Source organism: Carcharhinus amblyrhynchos, chromosome 8, assembly GCF_965287045.1.
Source record: "Carcharhinus amblyrhynchos chromosome 8, sCarAmb.v2.hapA, whole genome shotgun sequence".
Classification (NCBI taxonomy): domain Eukaryota; kingdom Metazoa; phylum Chordata; class Chondrichthyes; order Carcharhiniformes; family Carcharhinidae; genus Carcharhinus; species Carcharhinus amblyrhynchos.
Genome location: NC_137331.1, coordinates 116006270 through 116034017, shown reverse-complemented (window position 1 = coordinate 116034017; position 27748 = coordinate 116006270). Strand labels below are relative to the sequence as shown.

Sequence of the window (27748 nt, the reverse complement as noted above, 5' to 3'; positions counted from 1 at the left end):
CCAGCGACAGGCGCCAAAGGACGCTCTCCGTGATCCCAGGAGCGGGCCGGCCGGCGGGATGTTCGTGGCCCGGAGCATCGCGGCCGATCACAAGGACCTGATCCACGATGTTTCCTTCGACTTCCACGGGCGGAGGATGGCAACCTGCTCCAGCGATCAGAGCGTGAAGGTGGAGAGGCGGCGGAATCGGGGGGAATGAGAGGGCCCGGGGCGGGCGGGCGGGGGGGGGAGAGGGGGGGAGGGAACGAGGCCTGGGGCTCGGTGTATTCCCTCTGGGCCCGGGGTGTTCCTGCTGGGCCCGCTCTGCTGATGTTTCTTTCCGCCTCAGCGTGTGAAATCCTGGGGAATGTGAATATTTATGACCCAAAGGGACACGTGGACCGGGCGGGGGTGCAGACTGGCGATGAGTTTCAGTCAAATCGAATCACAACTTATGTGAACACAGTTGACCATTTCTCTTTTGACCTTTTCACTCACTCGCAGTCCCCTCGAAATCTACTCACGTTCACGCTGCAGACTCCCAGAATCAGTCTCCCGTTGACAGCCTCTCCCAGAAGACACTGGACTAGGCACAATCCCTGAAAATACAATCCCCAATTTCCATCCCCAGCAATGGCACACCAGTTTGCAAACCACTAACTCCCCACACGAGCTACAAAATTATTTTCAAGTATTTCGCTACCATACAAAATCTGCTGTTATTCTGGAAGTGTGGTTATTGTCGTTTAAGTACATTCTGGGGTCCTTGATATCAGGGAGATGCCAGTATCTCTCTGACCGTGCAGCGCTCCCACAGCAAATCCCAAGAGTGGGGTGGCATGGTAGCACAGTGGTTAGCCGCTTCACAGCTCCAGGGACCTGGGTTCAGTTCCCGGCTTGGGTCACTGTCTCTGTTTAGTTTGCACGTTCTCCCCATGTCTGCGTGGGTTTCTTCCAGGTGCTCCAGTTTCCTCTCTCAGTCCAAAGATGTGTGTGTTAAGTGCATTGGCCATGGTAAATTGCCCCTTAGTGACCCGGGATGCATATGTTAGGGTGATTCGCAGGGCAAATATGTGGGTCTACAGGGATAGGAGCCTGGATGGGATTGTTGTCAGTGCAGACTTGATGGGCTGAATGGCCTCCTTCTGCACTATAAGGATTCCATGAAATTCTATTCTGTGAACTGATTCAGAGAAGAGTGTGATTACTGAGCTAAACTGATCAATATGGGGACAGCATAGTGCTTAGCACTGCTGCCTCACAGCGCCAGAGACCCAGGTTCAATTCCAGCCTTGGGTCACTGAATGTGTGGAGTTTGCACGTTCTCCCCGTGTCTGCGTGGGTTTCCTTTGGGTGCTCTGGTTTCCTCCCACAATCCAAAGATGTGCAGGTTAGGTACATTGGCCATGCTAAACTGACCCTAGTGTTAGGGGATTAGCAGGGTAAGTATGTAGTGTTATGGAAATAGGGCCTGGGGGGAATCCGTGCTGAATGGCTTCCTTCTGCACTGTAGGGATTCTATGTCTCATTCTATATGTGGAGTGGACTCGTGTCAAGGCCAAAACATATGCTGCAATGTTCAGTCAGAAAGGATGAGCTAGTATGGGTCAATCCAGATGTAGAGAAATTGTTGCTGCTTGGTTAGAAGTCTTATAGATTTGATTTATTATTGTCACATGTATTGATATACAGTGAAAAGTACTGTTTCTTGGGTGCTATACAGACAAAGCATACCGTACATAGAGAAGAAATGAAGAGGATGCAGATTGTAGTGTTACAGTCATAGAAAAGAGTTAGAGTTTTAAAAGCATAGAATGAGAGTAAAAGATAGAATTAGAGGGTCTGCTGGGCACAGCTAGCAATAAGTCACCACACTCAGGTGCCACCTTGGAAATTTCTTGGAAATTATCTTGGAGATATAAGTGAGTCACTGATTAAATCCAATAAGGAATTCCTCTTTACCCAGAGAGTGGTTATAATATGGAACTTGCTACTACATAAAGTAGTTAAAACAACTTTGGTGCATTTAAACATAAGCTAGATAATCACATGATGGAGTAAGGAATAGGTTTTGCCGATTGGGCAAAATGAGGTAGCGTGGAAGGAGCTTGCACTGGCATGGACCAGTTAAGACTCCTTAACTTTAAGTCTCTTAACTTTAACTTTAAGACTTAACGTTAAGTCTCCTTAACTTTAGACCTCGTAACGTCACCTGCGAGGGTAGGTGACGTTACGAGGTCTAAAGTTAAGGAGAGGGTACAGGTAAGGGAAGAGGCCGAGGATGTCCCAATAATAGAGGGAGTAGGGGGCATGAGTATGGTTGGTGGCGTTACGGCAAATAGGGTCCAGGTGAAGGCTGGGATGAAAGCGCTTTATCTGAATGCACGAAGCATTCGGAATAAAGTGGATGAGCTGGTGGCGCAGATCGACACAAATGGATACGATCTGGTGGCCATTACAGAGACGTGGCTGCAGGGTGACAGGGACTGGGAGCTGAATGTACAGGGCTATCAAGTGTTTAGGAAGGATAGGCAGGAGGGAAAAGGGGGAGGCGTAGCTCTGCTGATTAAGGATAGCATCAAGGTGGTAGCAAGGGATGATATTGGAGCCAAGGAGCAGAACGTGGAATCGTTGTGGGTGGAGATTAGGAACAGCAAAGGGAGGAAGACACTGGTGGGTGTCGTCTATAGGCCCCCGAATAATGATCTGGAGGTGGGGCGGGCTGTTAACGCGCAAATAAGTGCGGCGTGCAGGAATGGGACGGCCGTAGTTATGGGGGATTTCAATCTGCATATTGATTGGTCGACCCATGTTGGACGCGGTGGGCTCGAGGAGGAGTTCTTGGAATGCTGCCGGGATAGTTTCCTGGAACAGTGCGTGTTGGAGCCGACGAGGGAGAGAGCTATCTTGGATCTCGTGCTATGTAATGAGGCGGGTAGAATTAGGGACCTTGCGGTGAAGGATCCTCTTGGGGAGAGTGATCATTGTATGGTGGAGTTTCTGGTGCAGATGGAGGAGGAGAAAGTGGGTTCCCGGACACGCGTCCTTTGTTTGAATAGAGGGGAGTACGGTAGGATGAGAGAAGAATTGGCGAATGTGGACTGGGGGAGCGCGTTGGAGGGAGGGTCTGCTGAGGAGCAGTGGAGGATCTTTAAGGAGATCTTTCTTGGTGCTCAGCGGAAATTTATTCCGATGGTCAAAAAGGACAGTAGGAGGAGAGGTAATAAGCCGTGGATAACGAAGGAGGTGAAGGAAAGTGTTAAATTAAAAGCGGAGGAATTTAGAGTAGCTAAGAGTAGTGGGCGAGAAGAGGATTGGGAGAGGTTTAAATGTCAACAAAGATTGACAAAGAAGTTGATAAAGAAGGGTAGGATAAACTATGAAGCTGGGCTAGCGCTTAATATAAAAAAGGATAGCAAGAGTTTTTATAAATATATAAAAAGGAAGAGGCTGGCTAGGGTGAACGTTGGTCCTTTAGAGGATGAGAAAGGGGACCTAGTGGTAGGGGATGGGGATATGGCTAAGGTATTGAATAACTTTTTTGTTTCTGTCTTCACGGAGGAGGACGTGAATAATTTGCCGGGTGTTAGTGATGGAAAGGTGGTAGGACTGGAGGGTCTTAATGACATTACTGTTACTAGAGAGGCAGTGCTCAACAGACTGGAGGGGCTGATTGTGGACAAGTCCCCAGGACCGGATGGAATGCATCCGAGGGTTCTGAAAGAAATGGCGGAGGTGATAGTGGATGCCTTGGTGGTTATTTTCCAGACGTCGCTGGATTCCGGTGAAGAGCCGGAGGATTGGAAAACGGCTAATGTTACGCCGTTGTTCAAGAAGGGTGCCAGGCAAAAGGCGGGGAATTATAGGCAGGTTAGTTTAACGTCTGTGGTAGGTAAAATGTTAGAATCTGTCATTAAGGAGGAAATTGCGAGGCATCTTGAAGGGAATTGCTTGATAGAGCAGACGCAGCACGGTTTCATTAAAGGGAAGTCGTGTCTGACAAATTTACTGGAGTTCTATGAGGATGTGTCTAGGGCGGTGGATAGAGGAGAGCTGGTGGATGTGGTCTTTCTGGATTTTCAGAAGGCGTTTGACAAAGTACCTCACAAGAGGAATAATGGTAGGAAGGACTATTACTTACGTGGCGAAAAACTGCAGCAGGCGACAGTGCAGAGGGACCTCGGGGTCCTTGTGCATGAGTCGCAAAAACCCAGCTTGCAGGTGCAGCATGTGGTCAGGAAGGCGAATGGGATGCTGGCCTTCATAGCGAGGGGGATTGAATATAAAAGTAGGGAGGTCTTGCTGCAGCTGTATAGGGCATTGGTGAGGCCGCAGCTGGAGTACTGTGTGCAGTTTTGGGCGCCGCACCTGCGCAAAGATATTTTGGCCTTGGAGGGAGTGCAGAGGAGGTTTACTAGGCTGATACCGGAGTTGAGGGGCTTGAGCTATGAGGAGAGGCTGAATAAACTAGGCTTGTACTCGTTAGAGTTTAGAAGAATGAGGGGAGATCTCATTGAGACATATAAGATGATGAATGGGATGGATAGGATAGAGGTGGAGAGACTCTTCCCGCTCAAAAAAGACAGTAGGACTAGGGGGCACAGCCTCAAGATAAAGTGGGGGGGGGGGGGGTTTAGAATGGAGTTGAGGAGGAACTTCTTCACTCAAAGGGTGGTGAATCTCTGGAATTCTCTGCCCGTTGAAGTGGTGGAGGCTGCCTCGCTAAATATTTTTAAGACGCAGGTTGATGGGTTTTTGATAAGAGAGGGGATTAAGGGTTATGGGGAGAGGGCGGGAAAGTGGAACTGAGCCGCGACAGATCAGCCATGATCTTATTGAATGGCGGGGCAGGCTCGAAGGGCTAGATGGCCTACTCCTGCTCCTATTTCTTATGTTCTTAAGACAAATTTTCATTTCTGTGCTGTAAAATTCCAGTACTTCACACCGATCTAGTGAATAATATGCTGGTTATATTCTCATAGTTGCTCAGTATTACGAGTTGTAACATACTTGTGTTCAGGTAATGTTGTGAATTCCAAACAGCTCCACATTGTGACACAATTGGTTAAAAGTAGAATTGAAAAGAGTGGGATTTTTCTCGTCTCCGAGTCCTTCCCGGCAATGCGGCAATGTGCCATTCACTTTGGTAGGACGAACTTGAATATGGATTACACGGTCAATGGCAGGGTTCTGAGCAATGTGGAGGAACAGAGAGATCTTGGGGTTCATATCCACAGATCTCTGAAGGTTGCCACTTAAGTGGATAGAGCCACAAAGAAGGCTTATAGTGTGTTAGTGTTCATTTAACAGGGGGGTTTGAGTTTAAGAGCCAGGGGGTTATGCTGCAACTATAATGGATATTGGTGAAACCACATTTGGAATATTGTGTTCAGTTCTGGTCACCTCACTGTAAGAAGGATGTGGAAGCATCGGAGAGAGTGCATAGGAGATTTACCAGGATGCTGCCTGGTTTGGAGGGTAGGTCTTATGAGGAAAGGTTGAGGGAGCTGGGGCTTTTCTCTTTAGAGCGGAGGAGGATGAGAGGTGACTTTATAGAGGTTTATAAGATGATGAGGGGATAGATAGAGTGGACGTGCAGAGACGATTTCCTTGGGTGGATGTAGCTGTTACTAGGGAGCATAATTATAAGGTTCATGGTGGTGGGTATAGAAGGGATGTCTGAGGTAGATTCTTCGCTCAGTGAGTGGTTGGGGTGTGGAATACATTGCCTGCTGTGATGGTGGAGTCGGACAATTTAGGAACTCTCAAGTGGTTATTGGATAGGCACATGGAGCACATCAGAATGATTGGGAGTGGGATAGCTTGATCTTGGGTTTGGGCATAGCTCGGTACAACATTGAGAGCCAAAAGGCCTGTACTGTACTATTCTATGTTCTATTCCCTGGCTTTGCAAGTTAGCAGGGGTATAATGTGCTGCTCGGCACATGGATGTTGGGAAGAGACAACTTGCATTATTAGTTAATCGTTTTGAGGAAGAACATAGTTACCACTCGGGACAAAGCTACATCATTTACATCCATTGATGCAAAAGGTTCATCTGCAATAGTTACATGTTCCACAGGCTTTGTGTTCCATTCATTCCATGCATAATGTAATTGTCCAATACCAATCAGGAAAGTGTGATGAGAGCGGGCTTTTATTATTAATAGAGGCAGCTGATGGAGGAATGGTAATGATTTACGAGTTTTTAACAAGTGTTACATTCGTTTGACAGGTATGGGACAAAAGTGAGACTGGGGAATGGCACTGCACGGCAAGCTGGAAGGTAAGGAACTACTGCCTGAGTTGTGGAGGTATCAGTGCCTCTTAACTACACTGAAAACATGTTGACATGTACACCAAATTGTAACTGCGCAGTGGCACAGTCATTAGCACTGCTGCCTCACAGCGCCAGGATCCCAGGTTCAATTCCCTGCTTGGTTCACTGTCTGTGTAGAGTTTGCACTTTCTCCCCGTGTCTACATGGGTTTCCTCTGGATGCTCTGGTTTCCTCCCACAGTTTGAAAGACGTGCTGGTTGTTGCATTGACCTGAACAGGTGCCAGAGTGTGGCAACTAGGGGAATTTCACAGTGACTTCATTGCAGTGTTAATGTAAGCCTTACTTGTGACTAATGAATAAACTTAGGTGATAGTGGATGCCTTGGTGGTTATTTTCCAAACGTCGCTGGATTCCGGGGAAGTGCTGGAAGATTGGAAAACGGCTAATGTTACGCCATTGTTTAAGAAGGGTGGCAGGCAAATGGCAGGGAATTATAGGCCGGTTAGTTTAACGTCTGTTGTAGGTAAAATGTTAGAATCCGTCATCAAGAAGGAAATAGCGAGGCATCTTGAGGGGAATTGCTTGATAGAGCAGACGCAGCACGGTTTCGTTAAGGGGAAGTCGTGTCTGACAAATTTATTGGAGTTCTATGAGGATGTGTCTAGGGCGGTGGATAGAGGAGAGCCGGTGGATGTGGTCTTTCTTGATTTTCAGAAGGCGTTTGACAAGGTACCTCACAAGAGGTTATTGCAGAAGGGGGCATGGAGTTGGGGGTAGGGTGTTAGCGTGGATAGAGGATTGGCTGTCAAATAGGAGGCAGAGAGTGGGGGTCAATGAGTGCTATTCGGATTGGCGGTTGGTGACTAGTGGAGTGCCCCAGGGGTCGGTGCTGGGGCCTCAGCTATTTACCATTTATATAGATGATCTGGAGGAGGGAACCAAGTGTATGGTGTCGAAATTTGCTGATGACACCAAGATTGGTGGAACGGCAAATTGTGCGGAGGGTGTGGAGAGCCTGCAGAAGGATCTAGATAGGCTGGGCGAATGGGCCAGGAAATGGCAAATGGAATTTAATGTTGGCAAGTGCGAGGTGGTCCACTTTGGTAGGAATAATGGTAGGAAGGACTATTACTTACGTGGCGAAAAACTGCAGCAGGCGACGGTGCAGAGGGACCTCGGGGTCCTTGTGCATGAGTCGCAAAAACCCAGCCTGCGGGTGCAGCAGGTGGTCAGGAAGGCAAATGGGATGCTGGCCTTCATAACGAGGGGGATTGAATATAAAAGTGGGGAGGTCTTGCTGCAGCTGTATAGGGCACTGGTGAGGCCGCAGCTGGAGTACTGTGTGCAGTTTTGGTCGCCGCACTTATGCAAGGATATTTTGGCCTTGGAGGGAATGCAGAGGAGGTTTACTAGGCTGATACCGGAGTTGAGGGGGTTGAGCTATGAGGAGAGGCTGAATAAACTAGGCTTGTACTCGTTGGAGTTTAGAAGAATGAGGGGAGATCTCATTGAGGCATATAAGATGATGAATGGGATGGATAGGATAGAGGTGAAGAGACTCTTCCCGCTCAGAAAGGACAGTAGGACTAGGGGCACAGCCTCAAGATAAAGGGGGGGGCGGTTAGAACGGAGTTGAGGAGGAATTTCTTCACTCAAAGGGTGGTGAATTTCTGGAATTCTCTGCCCGTTGAAGTGGTGGAGGCTGCCTCGCTAAATGTTTTTAAGACGCAGGTTGATGGGTTTTTGATAAGCGAGGGGATTAAGGGTTATGGGGAGAGGGCGGGAACGTGGAACTGAGCCACGACAGATCAGCCGTGATCTTACTGAATGGCGGGGCAGGCTCGAAGGGCTAGATGGCCTACTCCTGCTCCTATTTCTTATGTTCTTATGTAACTTTTTAACTGGTTTTAATTTGTGTGTGTGTGTGTGTGTGTGTTGTCCTATCCCACAAAGACTCAACTGGGAGAAAACCAGGTTCTATAAACTCTCCCTTACAAATAATCATTGTTTCAGCTTCAACACCAAACACTGATGTTACTGGAGGTGTTACTGAGTTCACAGGTGAAAGATTAAGCTGAGCCATGGCATGTTTTCATGACCATATCTTTTGAAGGCTCCTTCACATTACTCAAAATCTCTGTTCCAGACTGTATAATAATCTCGATTATCAGAAATTTAGAAACATCACACTGTTTTAATTATTCTTTTGGTGGTTTGAATCTGTGACAAAAAGATCCCTTTATGCATAATACGAACAGAAAATGCTGAAAATAAAATCCCGTAAAGAATTCAGGAGAAACCCATTTCCCCAGAGAGCGGTTAGAATGTGAAATCCAGATTGTGGCGTGATCAGTGGAGCGAAACTGAATTTAGATTTTAGTTCTGCGATCTTACATCAGAAGTGGAAAAAGTTGAAGATATAATAGATATTGAACAAAAGCCTTGGGTAGGACAATGAGAAAAGGTCGATGATAGGGTACAAGGCAGGAGATATTGAATCACAGAAGTTGGTTTTCCAGATTCAAAAAGAATGGTGATGAGGCAAGAAAAGAAATGAAAAATGTTCCTGGAGCAGGTTTGAAGCTGTCAGAAATCAAACATAAGAGAAAAACCGAAATATACAAAGAACAGGAAACAAAACGGAGTAGGGATTATGGTCTTCAATTGTTGATCTCAATTTTGAGTCTGGAAGGCTGTAAAGTGTCTTCTTGAATTCTAAGATACTATTCCTTGAGCTTATGGTGATCTTCACTAGGCAGTACAACAGGCCAAGGACAGAGATGTCAGTGAGAGAGCTAAGGTGAGGAATTAAAATTTCAGGCCATCAGAAGCTTGGGGGTCGTGTTTGCAGACTGAACTGAGTTGTTCCGCATACAGGTCGCCTGCCCTGCATTTGTAGAGGCGATCTCACCGTGAGCAGCAAATGCTGTAAACTAAATTGAAAAGAGTACACTTGAATTGCTGCTTCACCTTAAAGGAGTTTTTGGGGCCTTGAACAGTGAGAAGACAAGAGGTGTCGTGGGAAGAGAACAGGGTATTGGGGGTGATTGAGGAATGAACCAGGGTGTCACGGAGGGAATGGTCCCTTCACTATGTTGAAAGAGGAAGGGAAGATGGGTTTTATGGTGACATTGTGCTGGCGATGGCAAAAAATGATCCATCTAAGTTAGAAGCTGGTGAGGTGGAGTATGAAGAACCCGACTGTGGTTCTGGGAGGGAAGGGTGAGAGCAGAAATCTGGGGAAAATGTGGATATGCTGAAAGGTCCTATCAACCAAAATGGGGACAGGGGAACATTTCAGAAACACTGTTCTGGAAGACTGCATCATTAGAACAGAGCCAGTCTGACTGAAAGAATGGAATGGAATTCTTACAGAGTGTAGGAGATAGGAATAGTCTTTCTAATTTAGTAATATCCTTTCTATAGTAGGGTGACCAGAACAGTATTCCAAGTATGGCCATGCTCATGTCTTGTACAACTTCAACAAGACATCCCAGCTCCTGCATTCAATGTTCTGACCAATGAAACCAAGCATGCTGAATGCCTTCTTCACCTGAGACTCCACTTTCTAGGAGCTAGGAACATGTACCCCTAGATCTCTTTGTTCTATAACTCTCCTCAACACCCTACCATTGATTAAGTCCTGCCCTGGTTCAATCTACCAAAATGCATCACCTCGCATTTGTCTAAATTAAACTCCGTCTGCCATTCGTCAGTCCAGTGGCCCAATTGATCGAGATCTTGTTGCAATTTGAAATAACTTTCTCCACTGTCCACTATGCCACCAATTCTCGTCAATCTCTCCTCATAGGACAACTCTATCGTGCTAATAGAGTTGAATGACTCTATTACAGCATGGTGGCACAGTGATCAGCACTGTTGCTGCATAGCGCCAGGGACCCAAGTTCAATCCCTGGCTTGGGTCACCACCTGTGTGGAGTTTGCACATTTTCACCGTGTCTGTGTGGGTTTTGTCTGGGTGCTCCGGTTTCCTCCCACACTCCAAAGTGGATTGCTCATGTTAAATTGCCACTTAGTATCAGGGGGCCAAGCAGTGTAAGTATGTGGGGCAACGGGGATAGGGGCTGGATGGGATTGTGGTTGGTGCAGACTAAATAGCCGAATGGCCTCCATCTGCACTGTAGGGATTCTATAAATAAGGTATGTTAGAAGGAGGCGTGTGTGGGCTAACATGGGCAGGATGGGTGAATAATCTGATTCTCTTTGTAACATATGGTTACCATTCTAACTGCGTTTCTTCCCACTGCTCTCAACCTAACGTACAGTGTTTTTAATACAATCTGTTTTGTAGACGCATAGTGGATCAGTATGGCGAGTGACATGGGCCCACCCTGAGTTTGGGCAGGTGTTAGCCTCGTGCTCCTTCGATCGGACAGCAGCTGTATGGGAGGAAATAGTGGGCGAGTCTAATGATAAACTACGGGGACAGAGCCATTGGGTAAGTTTGGATCTTTTCATTCCCAATGCTGCTGGGTTTTTGGTTGTCTTTGGACGGTGCTGTTTGGTGTTTGTGATGGATTGTAGAAGATGACAGCTTTATGGCATTCCAGTTCCCAGATCAACTAGTCCATCTGAGGTTCAACAAAAATTCAATTTATAAAGCTGAACTTATTATCTTAAGACAACATCCCTTTAATGGACAAATTATTTGAGTGGAAATACAATTTTTTATGCGGTTAGTGAAATGGTCAGTGTTGTTTTAATTATCAGCCAGAATTGCAAGCTGACCGATGTATGGGGAAATGCAATAGATGCTGATTGAAGCAAGAAGAATTGCACTTCAGTAGCACCTTTCACGACATCAGGACATCCAAAGAACTTTACAGCTAATGCAGTACTTTTGAAGAGCAATCAATGTTTTAATGCCAAAAATGTGGCAAGTAGTTTTGTGTACAGTAGGTTATCACAACTATCAATGTAATAATGACCAGATAAGGCTTTCGTAATAAAAGCAAAATATTGCAGATGCTGAAATCCGAAATAAGAACAGAAAGTGCTGGAAAATCTCAGCAGGTCTATCAGGGTGGCACAGTGGTTAGCACTGCTACCTCAGTACCAGGGACTCTGGGTTCAATTCCGGCCTCTGGTGGAATTTGCACATTCTCCCTGTGTCTGTGGGTTTCCTCCTACAATCCAAACGTGAGCAGATTAGGTTGATTAACCATCCTGAATTGATTAATAGGATAAATACATGGGGTTATAGGAATAGGACCTGGATTACATTGTGGTCATTGCAGACTCGATGGACTGAATGGTCTTCTTCTGCACTGTAGGATTGGCCCTTATGACAGCATTTGTGGAGAGAAAATAGATCTAACGTTTAGAGTCCGGATGACCCCTCTCCAGATGTTTGTTGAGAGATAAATATTGCCCAGGGCACCACCTCTTCAAAGTAGTGCCATGAGATCTTTCACATCTACCTGAGATCACAGGCAAGATGTTAGTTTAACATCTCACCTAAAAGAAAGCACCTTGACAGTGCAGCAGTTCCTTAATGTGGCACTGTGACCTCAGCCTAGATCTTTGATTTGATTTGATTTATTATTGTCACATGTATTAACATACAGTGAAAAGTATTGTTTCTTGTGCACTATATACACAAAGCATAATGTTCATAGGGAAGGAAACATGAGAGTGCAGAATGTAGTGTTACAATCATAGCTAGATTGTAGAGAAAAATCAACTTAATGCAAGGTAAATCCATTTAGAAGTCTGACAGCAGCAGGGAAGAAGCTGTTCTTGAGTCAGTTGATAGGTGACCTCAGACTTTTGTATCTTCTTCCCAATAGAAGAAGGTGGAAGAGAAAATGTCCAGGGTGCGTAGAGTCTTTGGTTATGCTGGCTGCTTTTCCCGAGGCAGCAGGAAGTGTAGACAGAGTCAATGGATGGGAGGCTGGTTTGTGTGATGGATTGGGCTACATTCACGACCTTTTGTAGTTCCATGCAATATTGGACAAAGCAGGAGCCATACCAACTTGTGATATAATCAGAAAGAATGCTTTTTATGGTGCATCTGTAAAAGTTGGTGAGAGTCGTAGCTGACGTGCCAAATTTCTTTAGTCTTCTGAGAAAGTAGAGGCATTGGTGGCCTTTTTTAACTATAGTGTCGGCATGGAGGGACCAGGGCAGGTTGTTGGTGATCTGGACACCTAAAAACTTGAAGCTTTCAACCCTTGTGCATAAGTCTTTAGATTAGGATTTGAACCCACACCTTCTGTCTCAGAGGCAAGAGTGTTGCAGCTGCCACGCTCTTTTTCTCTGGGATTTTCATTTCTTAATATCCATTTTAACCACCCTGGTGCATGTGAGACAAATCCTGTCAGTGGCCTGTAAGACAAAATATTTTATGTGTTCATTTATTAAGGGCAGCTATGGCTATATCCTGTTTCCCTTTCACTACGTATTGCCTTTAGGCATGACAATTGGGCTTATCCCCTTTATTAGGGAGAGGGGGTGAATATGAAATAATTGATGATTCCCCCATTCATGCTCGCGATTGTTATGGTGTAGTCTGCACTATAATGTGTGTCGGGTGAGAACAGCTCTAAGTTCCACAACACCAGGTTAAAGTCCAACAGGTTTATTTGGTATCACAAGCTTTCGGAGCGCTGCTCCTTCATCAGGTGAAGGGACACTCGCCTGATGAAGGAGCAGTGCTCCGAAAGCTCATGATCTAAATAAACCTGTTGAACTTTAACCTGGCGTTGTGAGACTTCTTACTGTGTCCAGTCCAGTCCCAACGGCGGCATCTCCACATCAGGCGTAAGTTCAGATATGATGCCCCTCGTAGTACAATAACTTAGTGCATGCACAAGGAATAGCTTCAGGTGAAGTATTGGAAGTCTGCTGGATATATAGGAATTGGTTCGTTTGAAGAGAGTCAATGTATTCCCAGAAAGAAGGGAAAATGAGAAAGGATATTGGAATGAAGCAAAAAATATTGTCAATAGCACAGGCCTTTGAATGACTGTCCAAACAGGTGAAGAGGACCACGCTTGTGGACAGCAGAACGTCAGTGACTGATGTGAAATTTGCTCCAAAACACATGGGTTTGGTTCTGGCCACCTGTTCTGCGGATGGCGTTGTGCGGATATATGAGGCCCCAGATGTCATGAACCTCAGTCAGTGGTCGTTGCAACATGAGATCTCGTGCAAATTGAGCTGCAGCTGTATTTCCTGGAACCCTTCAAGGTAAGAATGTGTGAATGTTTCCACCTCACAGCTTGAAGCTTGAGAGAATTTTAATTTAACAGTGCACCAGTTGCAGACAAAATAATTACCCCAGCAAGCATAACTTTGGTTTTTGGTGATCAAGGGGGATTTTTCTCTCTTCATGCAACTAAGTGAAAGTGCAACAAAAACAGAAAATGCTGTAAAACCCCAGCAGGTCTGGCAGCATCTGTGGCGAGAGAATAGAGTCAATGTTTCAAGGTTGGAAGTTCAGAATAAATTTCTGTTGAGCTACTGTAGTCAGTAACTGTAAATAAAATTGGCAAGACTTCTTTGTTGTGCTGTGTGGAGTAGTTCGAAAAAGAATGTATGTGCTTAGGGGTAAGCCAGATAAACATGAGGGGCAAAGAAATAGGGGGTCATGCCGAAGGAAGAGGTGAAGTTGGGAAGCTTAGGTGGAACATAAACATTGTCATTTACCAGGTGGCCTGTTTCTGTGCTGTAAATACTGTGAGCTAAACCGCATTGTCAAAACAATTCCAAAAAAAGCAAACCATTCATATAAGTAGTGCTGCTATCAATTTAGAGAGACACAAGCCACAACCACTATCAATTTAGAGAGAAAGCCACAATGGGGTCATCACTTCTACTTGTTTGTCAACCTTTTTCTGCATGAAGATTGGTCACCAGTGGAGTGCCCCAGGGATCTATTCTAGGACCCTTGCTGTTTGTCATTTTCATAAATGATCTGGATGAGGAAGTGGAGGGATGGGTTGGTAAGTTTGCTGACGACACAAAGGTTGGTGGCGTCGTGGATAGTCTGGAGGGATGTCAGAAGTTGCAGCGAGACATAGGTAGGATGTAAGACTGGGCGGAGAAGTGGCAGATGGACTTCAATGGGGATAAATGTGCTGTGGTCCATTTTGGCAGGTCCAGTGGGATGAAGGAGTATAATATCAAGGGTAGGACTCTTAGCAGTGTAGAGAATCAGAAGGACCTTGGGGTCCGGGTCCATAGGACTCTTAAATCGGCCTCGCAGATGGAGGATGTGGTCAAGAAGGCTATGGTATACTAGCCTTCATTAATCGAGGGATTGAGTTTAGGAGTCGGGGGATAATGCTGCAAATTTATAAGTCCCTTGTCAGACCCCACTTGGAGTACTGTGCGCAGTTCTGGTTGCCTCACTACAAGAAGGGTGTGGAAGCTATTGAAAGGGTGCAGAGGAGATTTACAAGGATGTTGCCTGGATTGGGTGGCATGCCTTATGAGGATAGGTTGAGGGAGCCCGGTCTTTTCTCTCTGGAGAGGTGAAGGATGAGAGGCGACCTGATAGAGGTTTATAAGATGTTGAGAGGTATAGATAGGGTGGATTCTCGGAGGCTATTTCCCAGGGCTGAAATGGTCACTACGAGAGGACACAGGTTTAAGGTGCTGGGGAGTAGATATAGAAGAGACGTCAGGGATAAGTTTTTCACTCAGAGGGTGGTGAGTGAGTGGAATCGGCTGCCGTCAGTGGTGGTGGAGGCAAACTCATTGGGGTCTTTTAAGAGACTTCTGGATGAGTACGTGGGATTTAATGGGATTGAGGGTTATAGATAGGTAAGGATATGATCGGCGCAACTTGTGGGCCGAAGGACCTGTTTGTGCTGTAGTGTGTTCTACGTTCTTTCTGATGATCAGCTTTTGTTAGCATCAGTTCACTGTCTCACAGAATGGTTATGGTGCAAAAATGGGCGTTATGACTTGATGCTTTTTCTCCATACTCCCGCACCTTGTTCCTATTCAAATAACCATCGAATGCCCTCTTGATTGCCTCGATTGAACCTGCCTCCACCACACTTCCAAGCGTGCGTGCCAAACCCAAAACACTTGTGTGAAAAAAGTTTTGTTCACGTCACATTTGCAGTTTCTTCTCACATCACATTCGCTCCTCCAGATATTTTCTCCTGTATTTGACAGTGTTGAAGGAAATGCAAAGTATTGCATTTCCTTCAACACTGATATCCCCCCGCAGCTCATCATGTTTGTGTCAGCTCTTTAAAAGAGCAATCCAATTAGCCCAGCCCCATACTCTTTTCCTATAGTCCTGAAATTTTCTCCCTTTCAAATATTTATCGAATTCCTTGCAAAAGTTGTTACTGAATCTGCTCCGGCCAGCTTTTCAAGAAGTGTATTCCAAAACTCAGCAGCTCGTATGTAAAAAATAAAGTGGGTAATCAGCCAAGGGTCCCGCCTAAATTCTCTCCTTTTATTTCTTTTTGTTTTCCCTGTTCTTTTAAGAGCCTTTAAAAAGAGGTTAGTGTACCTTTCAAGCACAGTAGAAGTTACCACAGTGTGAGTTGACGCTTGGGCAGATTTAATTATATGCTGCCATCGTTATATAGTGCTTAAGAAGTATAACTTAAAACATTTTTCTAATTTTTTTTCACAGTTCCCGTTCTCATCCCCCTATGATAGCAGTGGGGAGCGATGACAGTAGCACAAATGTAGGGGGGAAAGTTCAAATTTATGAATACAATGAAAACACCAGGTAAGATATGAAGGAATGTAAGGGAAATGTACATTTTCTTTTTTGCCATCCCCTCCTGATGGTACCTGTACATCCTAGAATAAGGTTTCATGATCAGAAACTGTCTGTTAAGCTGTAATCCAATGACTAGACCTTCAAATGCAGATAGTGAATGGAGTTAGGAAACGGCCATGCAGTCCAAATCCTCAATGTCCTTAGACCCACAGAGGTAGCGTCTGTAACGGAGATTCAGAATCTGGGATTCTAGTTGGGTTTTGTCTCCCTCTTAATCTGATCCCTCTGTAGCAAGCTATTGCATTATCTCACAGCTGTCCCAGCTGAAATCTGCTTCAACCACTGGTTATTCATAAACTCCCTACAATCCATCAAGTCTACACCGACTTTCTGACAGAGTATCATACTCAGGCCCTTGCATCCCTGGAGCTGTGAAGCAGCAGTGCTAACCATGGTGCCAGTCTTGATGAAAGCTGCAACCTTTCTGGTCTCTGATGTGCAACCCAAAATCCCTCCATAAAGTGCAGTTGTTCAGCATCATGGCTGATTACCTCTGCCTGACCTTGTTGTCTATCTGAGCCCTGGCAGGATTGTGAGAAAGGAAAAATGATGGTGGGAGACAGACTATCAATGAATATAAGTTACAGGTAACAACAATCCTGTGATTTCACTGTTTCACTTCAAATTTATCTTTTCAAATAGGTTAAAACTGTAATATTGTTGCAGGTTTCGGCTTTAATTTAAGAAAAGATTTCTGCACCATATCTTAAGCATGGCTGTTTATAAAAATTATGTATGGTGAAGTGTAGTGGCATCATATATAAAATTAATATCTTTCAGCACCCTCCCATAAACCATAGTTGTTAAATAAAATAATGAAATGCTATGATGTGCCATTTTCTTGCTTTAGGGTTGTGGATGAACTATAACTGACCCTAAAAAACTATTTAGAAAATGGTGGCCATTCCCTCCATGGACACAATTTATAACTTTTATTTTGTGAGTCTGACTGAGCATAAGATCATAAGAACTAAGATTAGGATTTTGCCCCTTGAGCCACCTCCGCCATTCAGTAAAACCGTGGCTGATCTGATTGTGGCATTAACTCCATTTTCCTAACTGCCTCCCTAACCCTGGACTCCCTTGTGGATCAAAATATCACTTTCCTCAGCAGCAATGCTAAATCAAAAGCATGCAGATTAGCTGCAGGTTATGCCATTTCTACAACCTGCATTACCTACAGAATGCATTCACTATCGCTAAAGCAGTTACTGTTAGGGGTGGGTTTTGTGACTGTCTTGTTCTCATTGTCTTCCTATTTGTGAAGGAGGCCTTGCATGTTGTAGCAACAGTTTCAGTTTAAGGGGTTGAAGTGAATCGGAGCAAAGAAAAATAAATTATCCTGATTGGATATTTGTTGTTTTTTTTAGGAAGTATGCAAAAGCTGAAACCCTAATTACAGTCACCGATCCTGTGCACGATATTGCATTTGCCCCAAACCTTGGAAGGTCTTTCCATATCCTTGCAGTAGCAAATAAAGATGTTCGAATTTTCACACTAAAACCTTTAAGGTGGGCAAAACTTTACTCTTAATTTCTGCTTTATCCAATGTGTGTAAAATGCCCAAAGCAAATTATTATTTAAGCCATGTGATAGAATTTGCATTTATGTATTATCTTTTGTCTCTTGGGGCATTGTGTAGCACACATAACAATGTGGAATAATAGTCAGTGTTCTCCGGAATACAGAAGGCATTTTGTGAATAGCAAATGCAAGTGATAATATAAAAGCAGAATACTTCAAATGTTAGAAATCTGAAATAAAGACAGCATCTGCTGAGGGAGAAGCAAGAGTTGATGTTTCATGTCTATGAACTTTCATCAAACTGAAAAAAGTTAAAAATGTAGTAAGTGAAGTCAGGTGAATGATAAAGATCCTCTTGACCCTCTCCTTAATATACAAGACTTGTATTGACCTATCAAAGAAACAAACCTGTGGAACAAAGGCTTTGGATTTCTGTACTTAGCTATAAAAATGAAAGTTACATTTGAAGTGTTCTTTTTTTTTGGTCTTCCAATAGTTTTTTTAATTAATTAATTCATGGGATCCAGACATTGCTTGCAAGCAGGCATTTAATACACATCCCTAATTGACCTTGGGCCGGTAATGGTATCAACTGAGTGGCTTGCTTGGCAGTTTCAGAGTCAACTGCATTGCTGTAAATCTAGAGTCCATAAGGGCTAGACTGGGGAAGGATTTTCTTTCTTTGAGAACATGAGAAAACCAGCTGTTTAATGGTCATGCTTATAGATATTATCTTATTAATCCCGATTTAGTTAATGAACTGAATTTAAATTTCTCAAACTCCACGTAAGATATAAACTTGCATCTCCAGATTGTTCTTTCAGGCCTTTGGATAGCTAGTGCAGCAACATAACCATTACTGTACTAATCTGATTATTCCTAAACTGTTGCACAATTAATAAAAGGTAATCTTTACACCTTTATCACCATCTTTTCCCATAGAAAAGAATTAAGTGGTTCGGGAGGGCCAACTAAATTTGAAATCCAGACAGTAGCGCAGTTCGATAACCACAATTCCCAGGTATGGCGTGTGAGCTGGAACATCACTGGAACAGTCTTGGCATCCTCTGGCGATGATGGATGTGTCAGATTATGGAAAGGTAATCTTGAATTTCTAAGCACCATTGGATTAATTTCTAACAATTATTTTGATTGTGTTGTAACTATTGAGGGGTTTAGTTGAAGATTACCGTTTGCTGATTTCAAAGCATGAATAAGATCAGTTGAGTGGCTATCGCCAAAGTGGCATTATTACAGTGTTACACAGGGATACTCTCACATGAAGTTTTAACATCAAGATCTAATTACTACAAGTTTTATTGCAACATGCCATACTGAGTTGTTTTAATAATGCAAGTAAGTATTAACCTTTGGTTTTACCTGCGATGTGAACGTAGATGTAAACTGAAAGCTGGTTACTAAAGACCAATACTTCTAGGGTTTTTGGTTATTATTGATTGACCCTGCAAGATGGTCATTGTTGATAAGAGATCGAAGTTTTATGCTCTATAATCTAATTTTAGCCATGCAATTTGATTCCTGATTAATGGAGTAAGTCTCTTTATTTTGCAGGGCAGTTTTCTGAATTGGGGTACACAAAAACAACACGAATGTAGATATTTTTCCTCTTGCCTATTATCATTGGCTTCCTCAATTGTTAATCAAATGTTTCCAGTGAGTAACTCTGTCACAGATCAGGAAAAACACTACGCTTGAATCTTAGCTCCTCTGTTTCTGGAGAAGGGATGCTGGTTTCCAGCTCCTAACTGACAACCACTGATGATAAAAGTGAACCTGGATGAATGATCGGTTCAAGCGTGGCTATGAAGAAAAGCTTACTACATGCATCTTACTGCCACCAGACAGTAACTGATGATTTGTGTCTGCACACAGCAAGGATCCAACACCTGTCAGAGAGAGTAAGTAGTCTCACAACACCAGGTTAAAGTCTAACAGGTTTATTTGGTAGGTGACCTGATGAAGGGACAACACTCCAAAAGCTCATGCTACCAAATAAACCTGTTGGACCTTAGCCTGATATTGTGAGACTACTTACTGTGCCTACCCCAGTCCAACGTCAGCAACTCCACATCCTGTAAGAGAGAGATTGAGAGGAGGAAGTTAATGAGAAATAAAAATAAACCTGTTCTCAAATGTCATTACGAGCCAGAGGATGAAGATAAAGGGGAAGACCACTGGAATAGAAAGCAAACTGATGCTTGAAAACTTTTGACTAATGGAAATTGTACAGATTAGTTGTATCACTTTTTAATTTAACCTTAATCCTAATTTTCATTAAGACAATACCCAAGCTCTAAACTGATTTGACAAACTTTGAGGGAAATTGAGATGTTGAGCATTTAGTTTGTTTTACACTGGAGAAAGGATGAAGCTCATTTGCCTCTAAAACCTTCAACCATGTTTTTGTTATCTCCAGAGTCCAGTATTCCAGTGCTGACTGAGTTGGCTTCTCATTTTCCACCCTCTGTAACTTCAGCTCAAGACTCAAGCTGACTGATTCGATTTGATTTATTATTATCACATGTATTAGTATACAGTGAAAAGTATTGTTTCTTGTGTGCTACACAGATAAAACATACCATTCATAGATTACATCAGGAAGAAGGAAAGGAGAGAGTGCAAAATGTAGTGTTACAGTCATAGCTAGGATGTAGAAAAAGATCAACTTAATGCAAGGTAGGTCCATTCAAAAGTCTGATAGCAGCGGGGAAGAAGCTGTTCCTGAGTCAGTTGGTACATGTTCTTAGACTTTTGTTTCTTTTTCCCAATGGAAGAAAGTAAGTCCGGGGTGCATGGGATCCTTGATTATGCTGGCTGCTTTTCCGAGGCAGCTGAAAGTATAGATGGAGTCAGTCGATTGGAGGCTGGTTTGTGTGATGGACTGCGCTACATTCATAATCCTTTGTAGTTTCTTGCGGTCTTGATCAGAGCAGGAGCCATACCAAGCTGTGACACATCCAGAAAGGCTTCCTATGGTACTGATCCACATTGGCTATTGGTCCAGCAACACCTCAAATTAAAAATTCTCAACCTTGTTTTCAAATTCTTTCATGGCCTCATGCTCCGCATACCCCCAATGTATGTCAGCTGAAGTCTTACATTGCTCCAAAAATCTGCATTCCTTTAATTCTGGCATCCCCGACTTCCTTTGCATCTAGTGGCTATCGTAAACTCTGTATTTTCTCCCTCTAATTTTTTGCAACTTAGGACCTACGATTTTGACCCAAGCCTTTGTCTTAATATCTCCTTGAGTGTCTCAGTATCAAACATTGTCTGACAACACATAAGAATATAAGAAATAGGAGCAGGAGTAGGCCATCTAGTCCCTCGAGCCTGCCCCGCTATTCAGTAAGATCATGGCTGATCTGAAGTGGATCAGATCCACTTTCCTGCTTTCTCCCCATAACCCTTAATTCCCTTGTCTATCAAAAACCTATCTACCCGTGACTTAAATATATTTAGTGAGGTAGCCTCCACCACCTCAATGGGCAGAGAATTCCAGAGATTCACCACCCTTTGAGTGAAGAAGTTCCTCCTCAACTCTGATCTAAACTGCCCCCCACCCTTATCTTGAGGCTGTGTCCTCTAGTCCTGCTATCCTTTCTATCCATCCCCTTCATTATCTTATACGTCTCTATAAGGTCCCCCCTCATCCTTCTAAACTCCAACGAGTACAGACCCAGTCTATTTAGTCTCTCTTCATAGTCCAACCCCGTCACCTCCAATATCAGCCTGGTGAACCTCCTCTGCATTCCCTCCAAGGCCAATATATCCTTGCGCAAGTGCAGCGACCAAAACTGCACACAGTACTCCAGCTGCGGCCTCACCAGTACCCTGTACAGTTGCAGCAAGACCTCCCTACTTTTATATTCTATCCCCCTTGCTATAAAGGCCAACATTCCATTCGCCTTCTTGATCACCTGCTGCACCTGCAGACTGGGTTTTTGTGACTTGTGCACAAGGACCCCCAGGTCCCTCTGCACCGTAGCATGCTGCAGCTTTTCGCCTTTTAAATAATAATCTCTCCTACTATTATTTCTGCCAAAGTTGGTAACTTCACACTTGTTAACATTATACTCCATCTGCCAGGTCCTCCCCCACTCGCTTAGCCTATCCAGATCCCTCTGCAGACTTTCCACACCCTCCATGCAATTTGCTTTTCCACTCATCTTCATGTCATCAGCAAATTTTGTCACCCTACACTCAGCCCCCTCCTCCAGATCATCTATATAAATGGCAAATAGTTGAGGCCCCAGCACCGATCCCTGCGGCACTCCACTAGTCACCAACCACCAACGAAAATAGCACCCATTGATACCAACTCTCTGCTTCCTATTAGACAGCCAATCCTCTATCCACGCTAACACCTTACCCCCAACTCCGTGCACCCCTGTGAAATGCTTCATTACGAACAGTATTTATAACTGTGGCCTTATATTCTGGGTCAAAAGCAAATAAATCCATCAAATTGTGAAATGTTAATTTATGTTCACGGAGGTTCAGAAATGCATTGTGTCCATATCGTGATAGACTGAAGTCTTTTTCCTGTTTTTCAGCTAATTATATGGACAATTGGAAGTGTACTGGTATATTGAAAGGAGATGGAAGTCCTGTAAATAATGCCTTACTCCAACAGCCATTGGGAGTTCTTAATTCTTCTTCGGGATTTAACACTGCAGCACCACAGAATACATTGAACGGAACATCATCTGGAGGAAGGTAGGTTGATGGAACTTTCAGTTCAGAATCGTTGATGAAGATTTGGAGAAATATAAACATATGTATTTGGAAGCTAATACATTTCATTTCACCATTGTTATTTTCAAGTGTTAGCTAGGTTGCCATTACAGTACAGGATTTGAGCACTGGGGTTCCATGGACACAAGGACCAAATGTCAAATCCTGTCATAAATACTGATTAGGGCAGCACATTTGCACAGTGATTACCATTGCTACCTGTCAGTGCCAGAAACCAGGGTTTGATTCCAGCCATGGGTGACTGTGGAGATTGCATGTTCTCCCTGTGTCTGCATGGGTTTCCTCTGGATGCTCTGGTTTCCTCCCACAGTCCAAAGATGTGCCGATTAGGTGGATTTGACATGCTAAATTGCCCCTTAGTGTCAAAAGAGGCGTAGGATAGGTGGATTGGCCATGGTAAATGTGCAGGATTATGGGGATAGGGTGGAGGATAGGGTCTGGGTGGGATGCTCTTTCGGAAAGTTGGTGCAGGTCGGATGGCCTCGTTCTACACTGTGAGGTTTCTGTGGTTCTATGATTGGCTTAATTGAAACATTTCACATCTCATATTGGCGTGAGAAGCTTTCTGTTGCGAAGAATGTAAAATGGATGATGTGAATAATACCCACTGAGAAGGTGGATGCTTAACCTGCATTTGAGAATCTGCAAGTGCTGTTCCGTGAATACTACTGGATAATGGCTGTCTTTCCCAATGCCAGGCTTAATTAAGAAACTTGCCATTTGGGAAATTGTGGCAAGTTTTTGTTCAAAAATCAAGACGCCGCAAATGCTTTTTTCATTGTAACTTACTACCCTTTTTTTCTTCTCCATTACCTTTAAATTTTGAGAGATAACACATTTTTAAAAAATTATTACATTGTTGTGAAAAGGTATCTTCCTGAATAAGCTTCTGGTGCTTGACATAAATCGCCAAGATAAACAGGATCTACTCTTAGTAAAACAGAAAATGCTGGAAAATCTCAGCAGATCTGACAGTATCTGTGAAAAGAGAATAGAGGTAACATTTCAAGTCTAGATGAGCCTTCGTTAGAGTTGTGCTGAAGGATCATGTAGAAGCAAAACGTTGGCTCTATTCTCTCTTCGCAGATGCTGTCAGACCTGCTGAGATTTTCCAGCTTTTCTCTGTTTTTGTTTCAGATTCCAGCAACCGCAGTATTTTGCGAGGATCTACTCTTAATTTTTTGATTTGTTTCAATAGGTTTATTTAAATGTACAGGGTATAGTCATATAGCCATTTAGCAGATTCCAGAACCATAAACCTCTCGAAATGAGACAACAACAGTGGGAACTGTCAGTGCAGTGTCACTGTGTGATGTCCATACTGAAAATAGGTTTTGCTTTGAAGAATTGATGCATGTACCACTGAATCACATCTAAAATAATGAATATGCAAACTTATAAAAGGAATAACAAAGAAACAGTGTAACAAACTAAAGTACTATTGCAAATGCTTAGAACTTAAAGTTGTCCTTGTGGTGTTGTACATTGTTGCGCTTAAATGTCCACTTAAGCTAAACTTAATGGGCTAAAATAGAATTGAGTTTGTCTGGTTGTTATAAACCAAGGCCCAAAATGCTTACGACAATACCAGTGGAGTGTACACATAAGCCAATAGAATTTATTGTAGATTGTGTTGTTGTCCTAAAGAAGCATTTTCAGTGCAAAGAAAATCCAGAAATCAAGGAATTTAACTAGAGAAAGAAATGGGGGAGAAGGGAGGGGGTTAGCTGTGTGTTTTTAATTTAACTACTGATTCAAAGATCAGTGGAGCTTGACCATTCTCTCTCATTGTGAAGGCATATCATTTATCCTAGTTAAGATTTCAGTAGAGTAACAGAAATGTAGATTGCCAATTTGGACATGCTGGGTTGCTGATTTTTGCACCTGGTAAAGATGGTGCTGGCTGAGCTTAGCTCTGTATTCAAGGAAAGAAAATAGCTGAGGGTGTTTTCTCTTGCTCAATTAATTAATGTACTGTAATGTTTATTTATTAGTCACAAGTAAGGCTTACATTAACACTACAATGAAGTTACTGTAAAATTCTCAAACTCCGGTGCCTGTTCAGGTCAGTGCACCTAACCAGTATGTCTTTCAGACTATGGGAGGAAACCGGAGCACCTGGAGGAAACCCACGCAGACATGGGGAGAACGTGCAAACTCCACACAGACAGTGACCCAAATCGGGAATCGAACCCAGGTCCCTGGTGCTGTGAAGCAGCAGTGCTAACCACTGTGCTACCTTGCCACCCTGTGTCAACTCTCGTGCCAGCATCTCACCCAACTGACAGGAGATTCAGTCTCTGACACTCTCCATCCCTTTCTGAGAACAAAGTGTTCCCTGATGCTTAGGTTAAGTTCATGAGCTTGGCAGTGATCTTTAATCTGAAGGCAAGAAACATTGATTCCAAAATAGCATGTCAACGAGAGGTACCTCTCCCATCCATTTCAGAAACACTCCATTTTAAAATTTGAGTTTGTTGTGTTGTGCAGGGCAGTGTATCTGGTCATTGCTTGGAAATCTCTTCAATATACAAGATTTGTATTGACCTATCAAAGAAACAAGCAAGAAAAAAATGGAGCGAAGGATGTGGATTTCTTAGCCATAAAAATGAAAGTTACATTTGAAATGTTCTTTTTTTTCCAACTCCCGCAAAAATATAATCGAATGGAAAGGATTACAAACATTTTCACATTTGAAATGTGGTATCTGTTCATTTTTTTTTCTTTTAGGAAACCTTGATACACCTTGCCTTCTACATATAATATGCCCTTTTCAACAGACAGAAAGCACAGCTGATCTCAAGCTAACTGGAATAACTTGGCTGTTTTGCTGCTTGTTGCATGCGCACAGGAATGAAAAGTGAACTCCTTTTTCCCCTCCCCAGTGTCATCCGAGGCCAACCAGCAACCTGCTCACTAATAATCTTGGATGGAAGGTTTTATAAAATTACAGTTTTTTTTCCCTGTTTGCTTAGTGTTTTTTTTCCTGAATAAGTTTAACATTATTCTCGAAGAGTTGGTGTCAATGTACAGGAAACTCAGGAGAGGCACATGTTGCATTATCTTAGAGAGGCAAGCTTGGAAGGAATCAATTTTACATCCTCTATAGCCATGTACATAATGTGTGTATAACGTTAACGAGATGATAAATGATTTTGTAAACATTTAAGGAAAATACTGCAAAAGCGAAGGCTGAAAGGAGACTACAGTTTAACTAATTTGATTCACATTAATCTTCATTCTAAACAGCAATTGCACACACAATGACACCACACATTCAATGTTACCCAGGGAAAGTACTATTGAGGACAAACAAACCCAAACAGACATGTTCCCTCTTTTCATTGTGGGACCAGTATTCTATCTGTTCTAATTAGAATGAATCAAATAAATTGAGAATCACATAAACACAGTATTGTGTGTGCTTGTTTTTTTTTTCAGTGTTGTATTTCCGATTACTTTTTTGCAGTCTCCAAACTCTCTCCTAATATTGATTCATAAGCATTGTGTTTACATAACGATGGACAAACAGTTGAGAGTACAGGTGAAAAATATTGAAATGTTATTGAACTGTTGCATGGAATTGCCTTACTGTGGTCAGTTTCCTGAACCTAAACCCAGTGTTTTTGTTTGTTTGTTTCTTTTTCCAGGCATGTGTACCTTTCATTTTCTTATATTCACCACTTTTTCTCTTTGTCTTCTGTTCTTTTTTTTCCTCCCATTTTTTTCCTCTCACCTGTGTGTTCCGGTCTACATTGTTTCAGGTATTTCTTTCCCCCTTCGGACCATGCTCGGGCTGGATCAAGATGGTCCAGTTATGCCCAGCTTCTTCCTGTTCCTCCTCCTCCTCTTCCTCCTATGGCAGAACAGTCTTGTGATGCTGATACAACTCACCTTCAGTATCGTAACCCTCACAGTCGATACTCCTGCAGAACTCTCAATTCCTTGCCAGAGAATGAGGGGTTGCAATAGAAAGCCTTATTTATGCCGTACTGGTGATTGTATATGTTTCTGCTAAGTTATTTTCCATCCTTCCTCACTTCTACTGTACAGACTAATTTTCTCTCAGTTGGACAATTGGGGTTCTAACACTCATATATAAATTGTATAGATAATGTTGAAATTTCTCTGTCAATCCAGTAGTTCCAAAATACTCGGGATTGGAAAACTGCTGTTGACATCTGTATACAATAACAGCTAGTAGACCAAGTTAAAATGACAAGAGTTGTGGTGTGCCTTAGAAATGCCGACTGTTAATTGATTTTTAATGGAGATGAATCTGTATCATAAGTAATTTTTGAAAGCAATACATTTTTAAATGTTCAATTTTACAGAACATTTCTTTTATGTTTGAGAGAAAATTCTGTCTTAAATATGTTAACCTCAGAGTGATGCACACAGCATGGCTTATGTGGCAGGATGATGGTGGAAACTGAACTACAATACCGTTCCTGTCTTTGAGGTGAAATAGACCACCACATATTGTTTTGCTAAATACTTATACATGTGATGGTATGGGATTATACTGAATAATGAATAGAGTGTAAAATTGTTTTGTTAAATAAAGATGCATGCAAACAACTGACTCGATTCTAATCTTTTGCAGCACCTTTTGGGGAAGTGTTAGGAGTGAATTCATTGTGTTCTGATCTCTTATTGAATGATTTTGTTCCATATTATTTGTTTCTTAAATAGCATAAATGTTTGAAAGCATTGTACATGTTAAATTAAAGAGATTTTGGGGTGACCAACTGGTGGTTTACCAATAAGCTGGTTTTACTGAATCATTTAAATATATCCAGTTGCAAACTGGGTAAGAAATCTGCCTTAGAAATAAGGCACACACGCTTTGTTAAACTATTAAAAATTCAAAGCAATAGCTACAGCTATCAAAATACCACACATCTAAGGCTAGGTATTAGGAAGGACATTTTGGATGTCACAATGTATAGTGGCTTAAAACTGTTACTGTTCAAGCTCTGTTTTCTTCAAAATAATTAAATCTCTCAGTATATAGAACCACTGATGACTTTCCTAGTAAAAGGTAACACTTCTTCACAGCACTGGGATTTCCAAAAAGCTGTCGAGTAAAATTGAGTAGTGTGGAATTAGCAGTCAGATGTCTGGGTGGAGTGTAAATTGGTTATGCTGGCGTAAGCAAGGTGTTGTTATTAAAGATATTTGTGTAAGGCTGTAATGAAAGCCCGCAGTGATTTGTTTATGTTGGATTTCACTATGTTTATCAATAAATTGGATGAGGCAGCAGAAGTATAATTCTTCAGTTAATGACCACAAAGACGTGAGGCATTTTAGATGAGTAATAGAATAAAGTCTCTAACAAAAGTGTTAAGGACCAGCCAGAAACTGCAAGGTGTTTATGAAGTTAGCCTGGACCCTAAGTTCTACATTT

At 42.9% G+C, this 27748-nt stretch overlaps 1 protein-coding gene across 2 annotated transcripts; it reads left to right on the top strand.

Annotated features, from left to right (window-relative positions):
* seh1l (SEH1-like (S. cerevisiae)) lies at window positions 1–26919 on the top strand. 2 transcript variants are annotated; one of them, XM_080194697.1, is made up of 9 exons: window positions 1–169; window positions 6215–6265; window positions 10573–10719; window positions 13261–13472; window positions 15883–15981; window positions 17406–17546; window positions 18502–18659; window positions 22137–22299; window positions 26103–26919. In XM_080194697.1, the coding sequence occupies exons 1-9, from the start codon at window positions 59–61 to the stop codon at window positions 26308–26310; spliced, it is 1290 nt and encodes a 429-aa protein (XP_080050823.1). In that variant the 5' UTR covers window positions 1–58; the 3' UTR covers window positions 26311–26919. The 2 variants fall into 2 exon arrangements, with proteins under 2 accessions (XP_080050823.1, XP_080050824.1); XM_080194698.1 differs by lacking the exon at window positions 26103–26919 and adding an exon at window positions 25069–25750.
* Window positions 26920–27748: the final 829 nt, after the last annotated feature.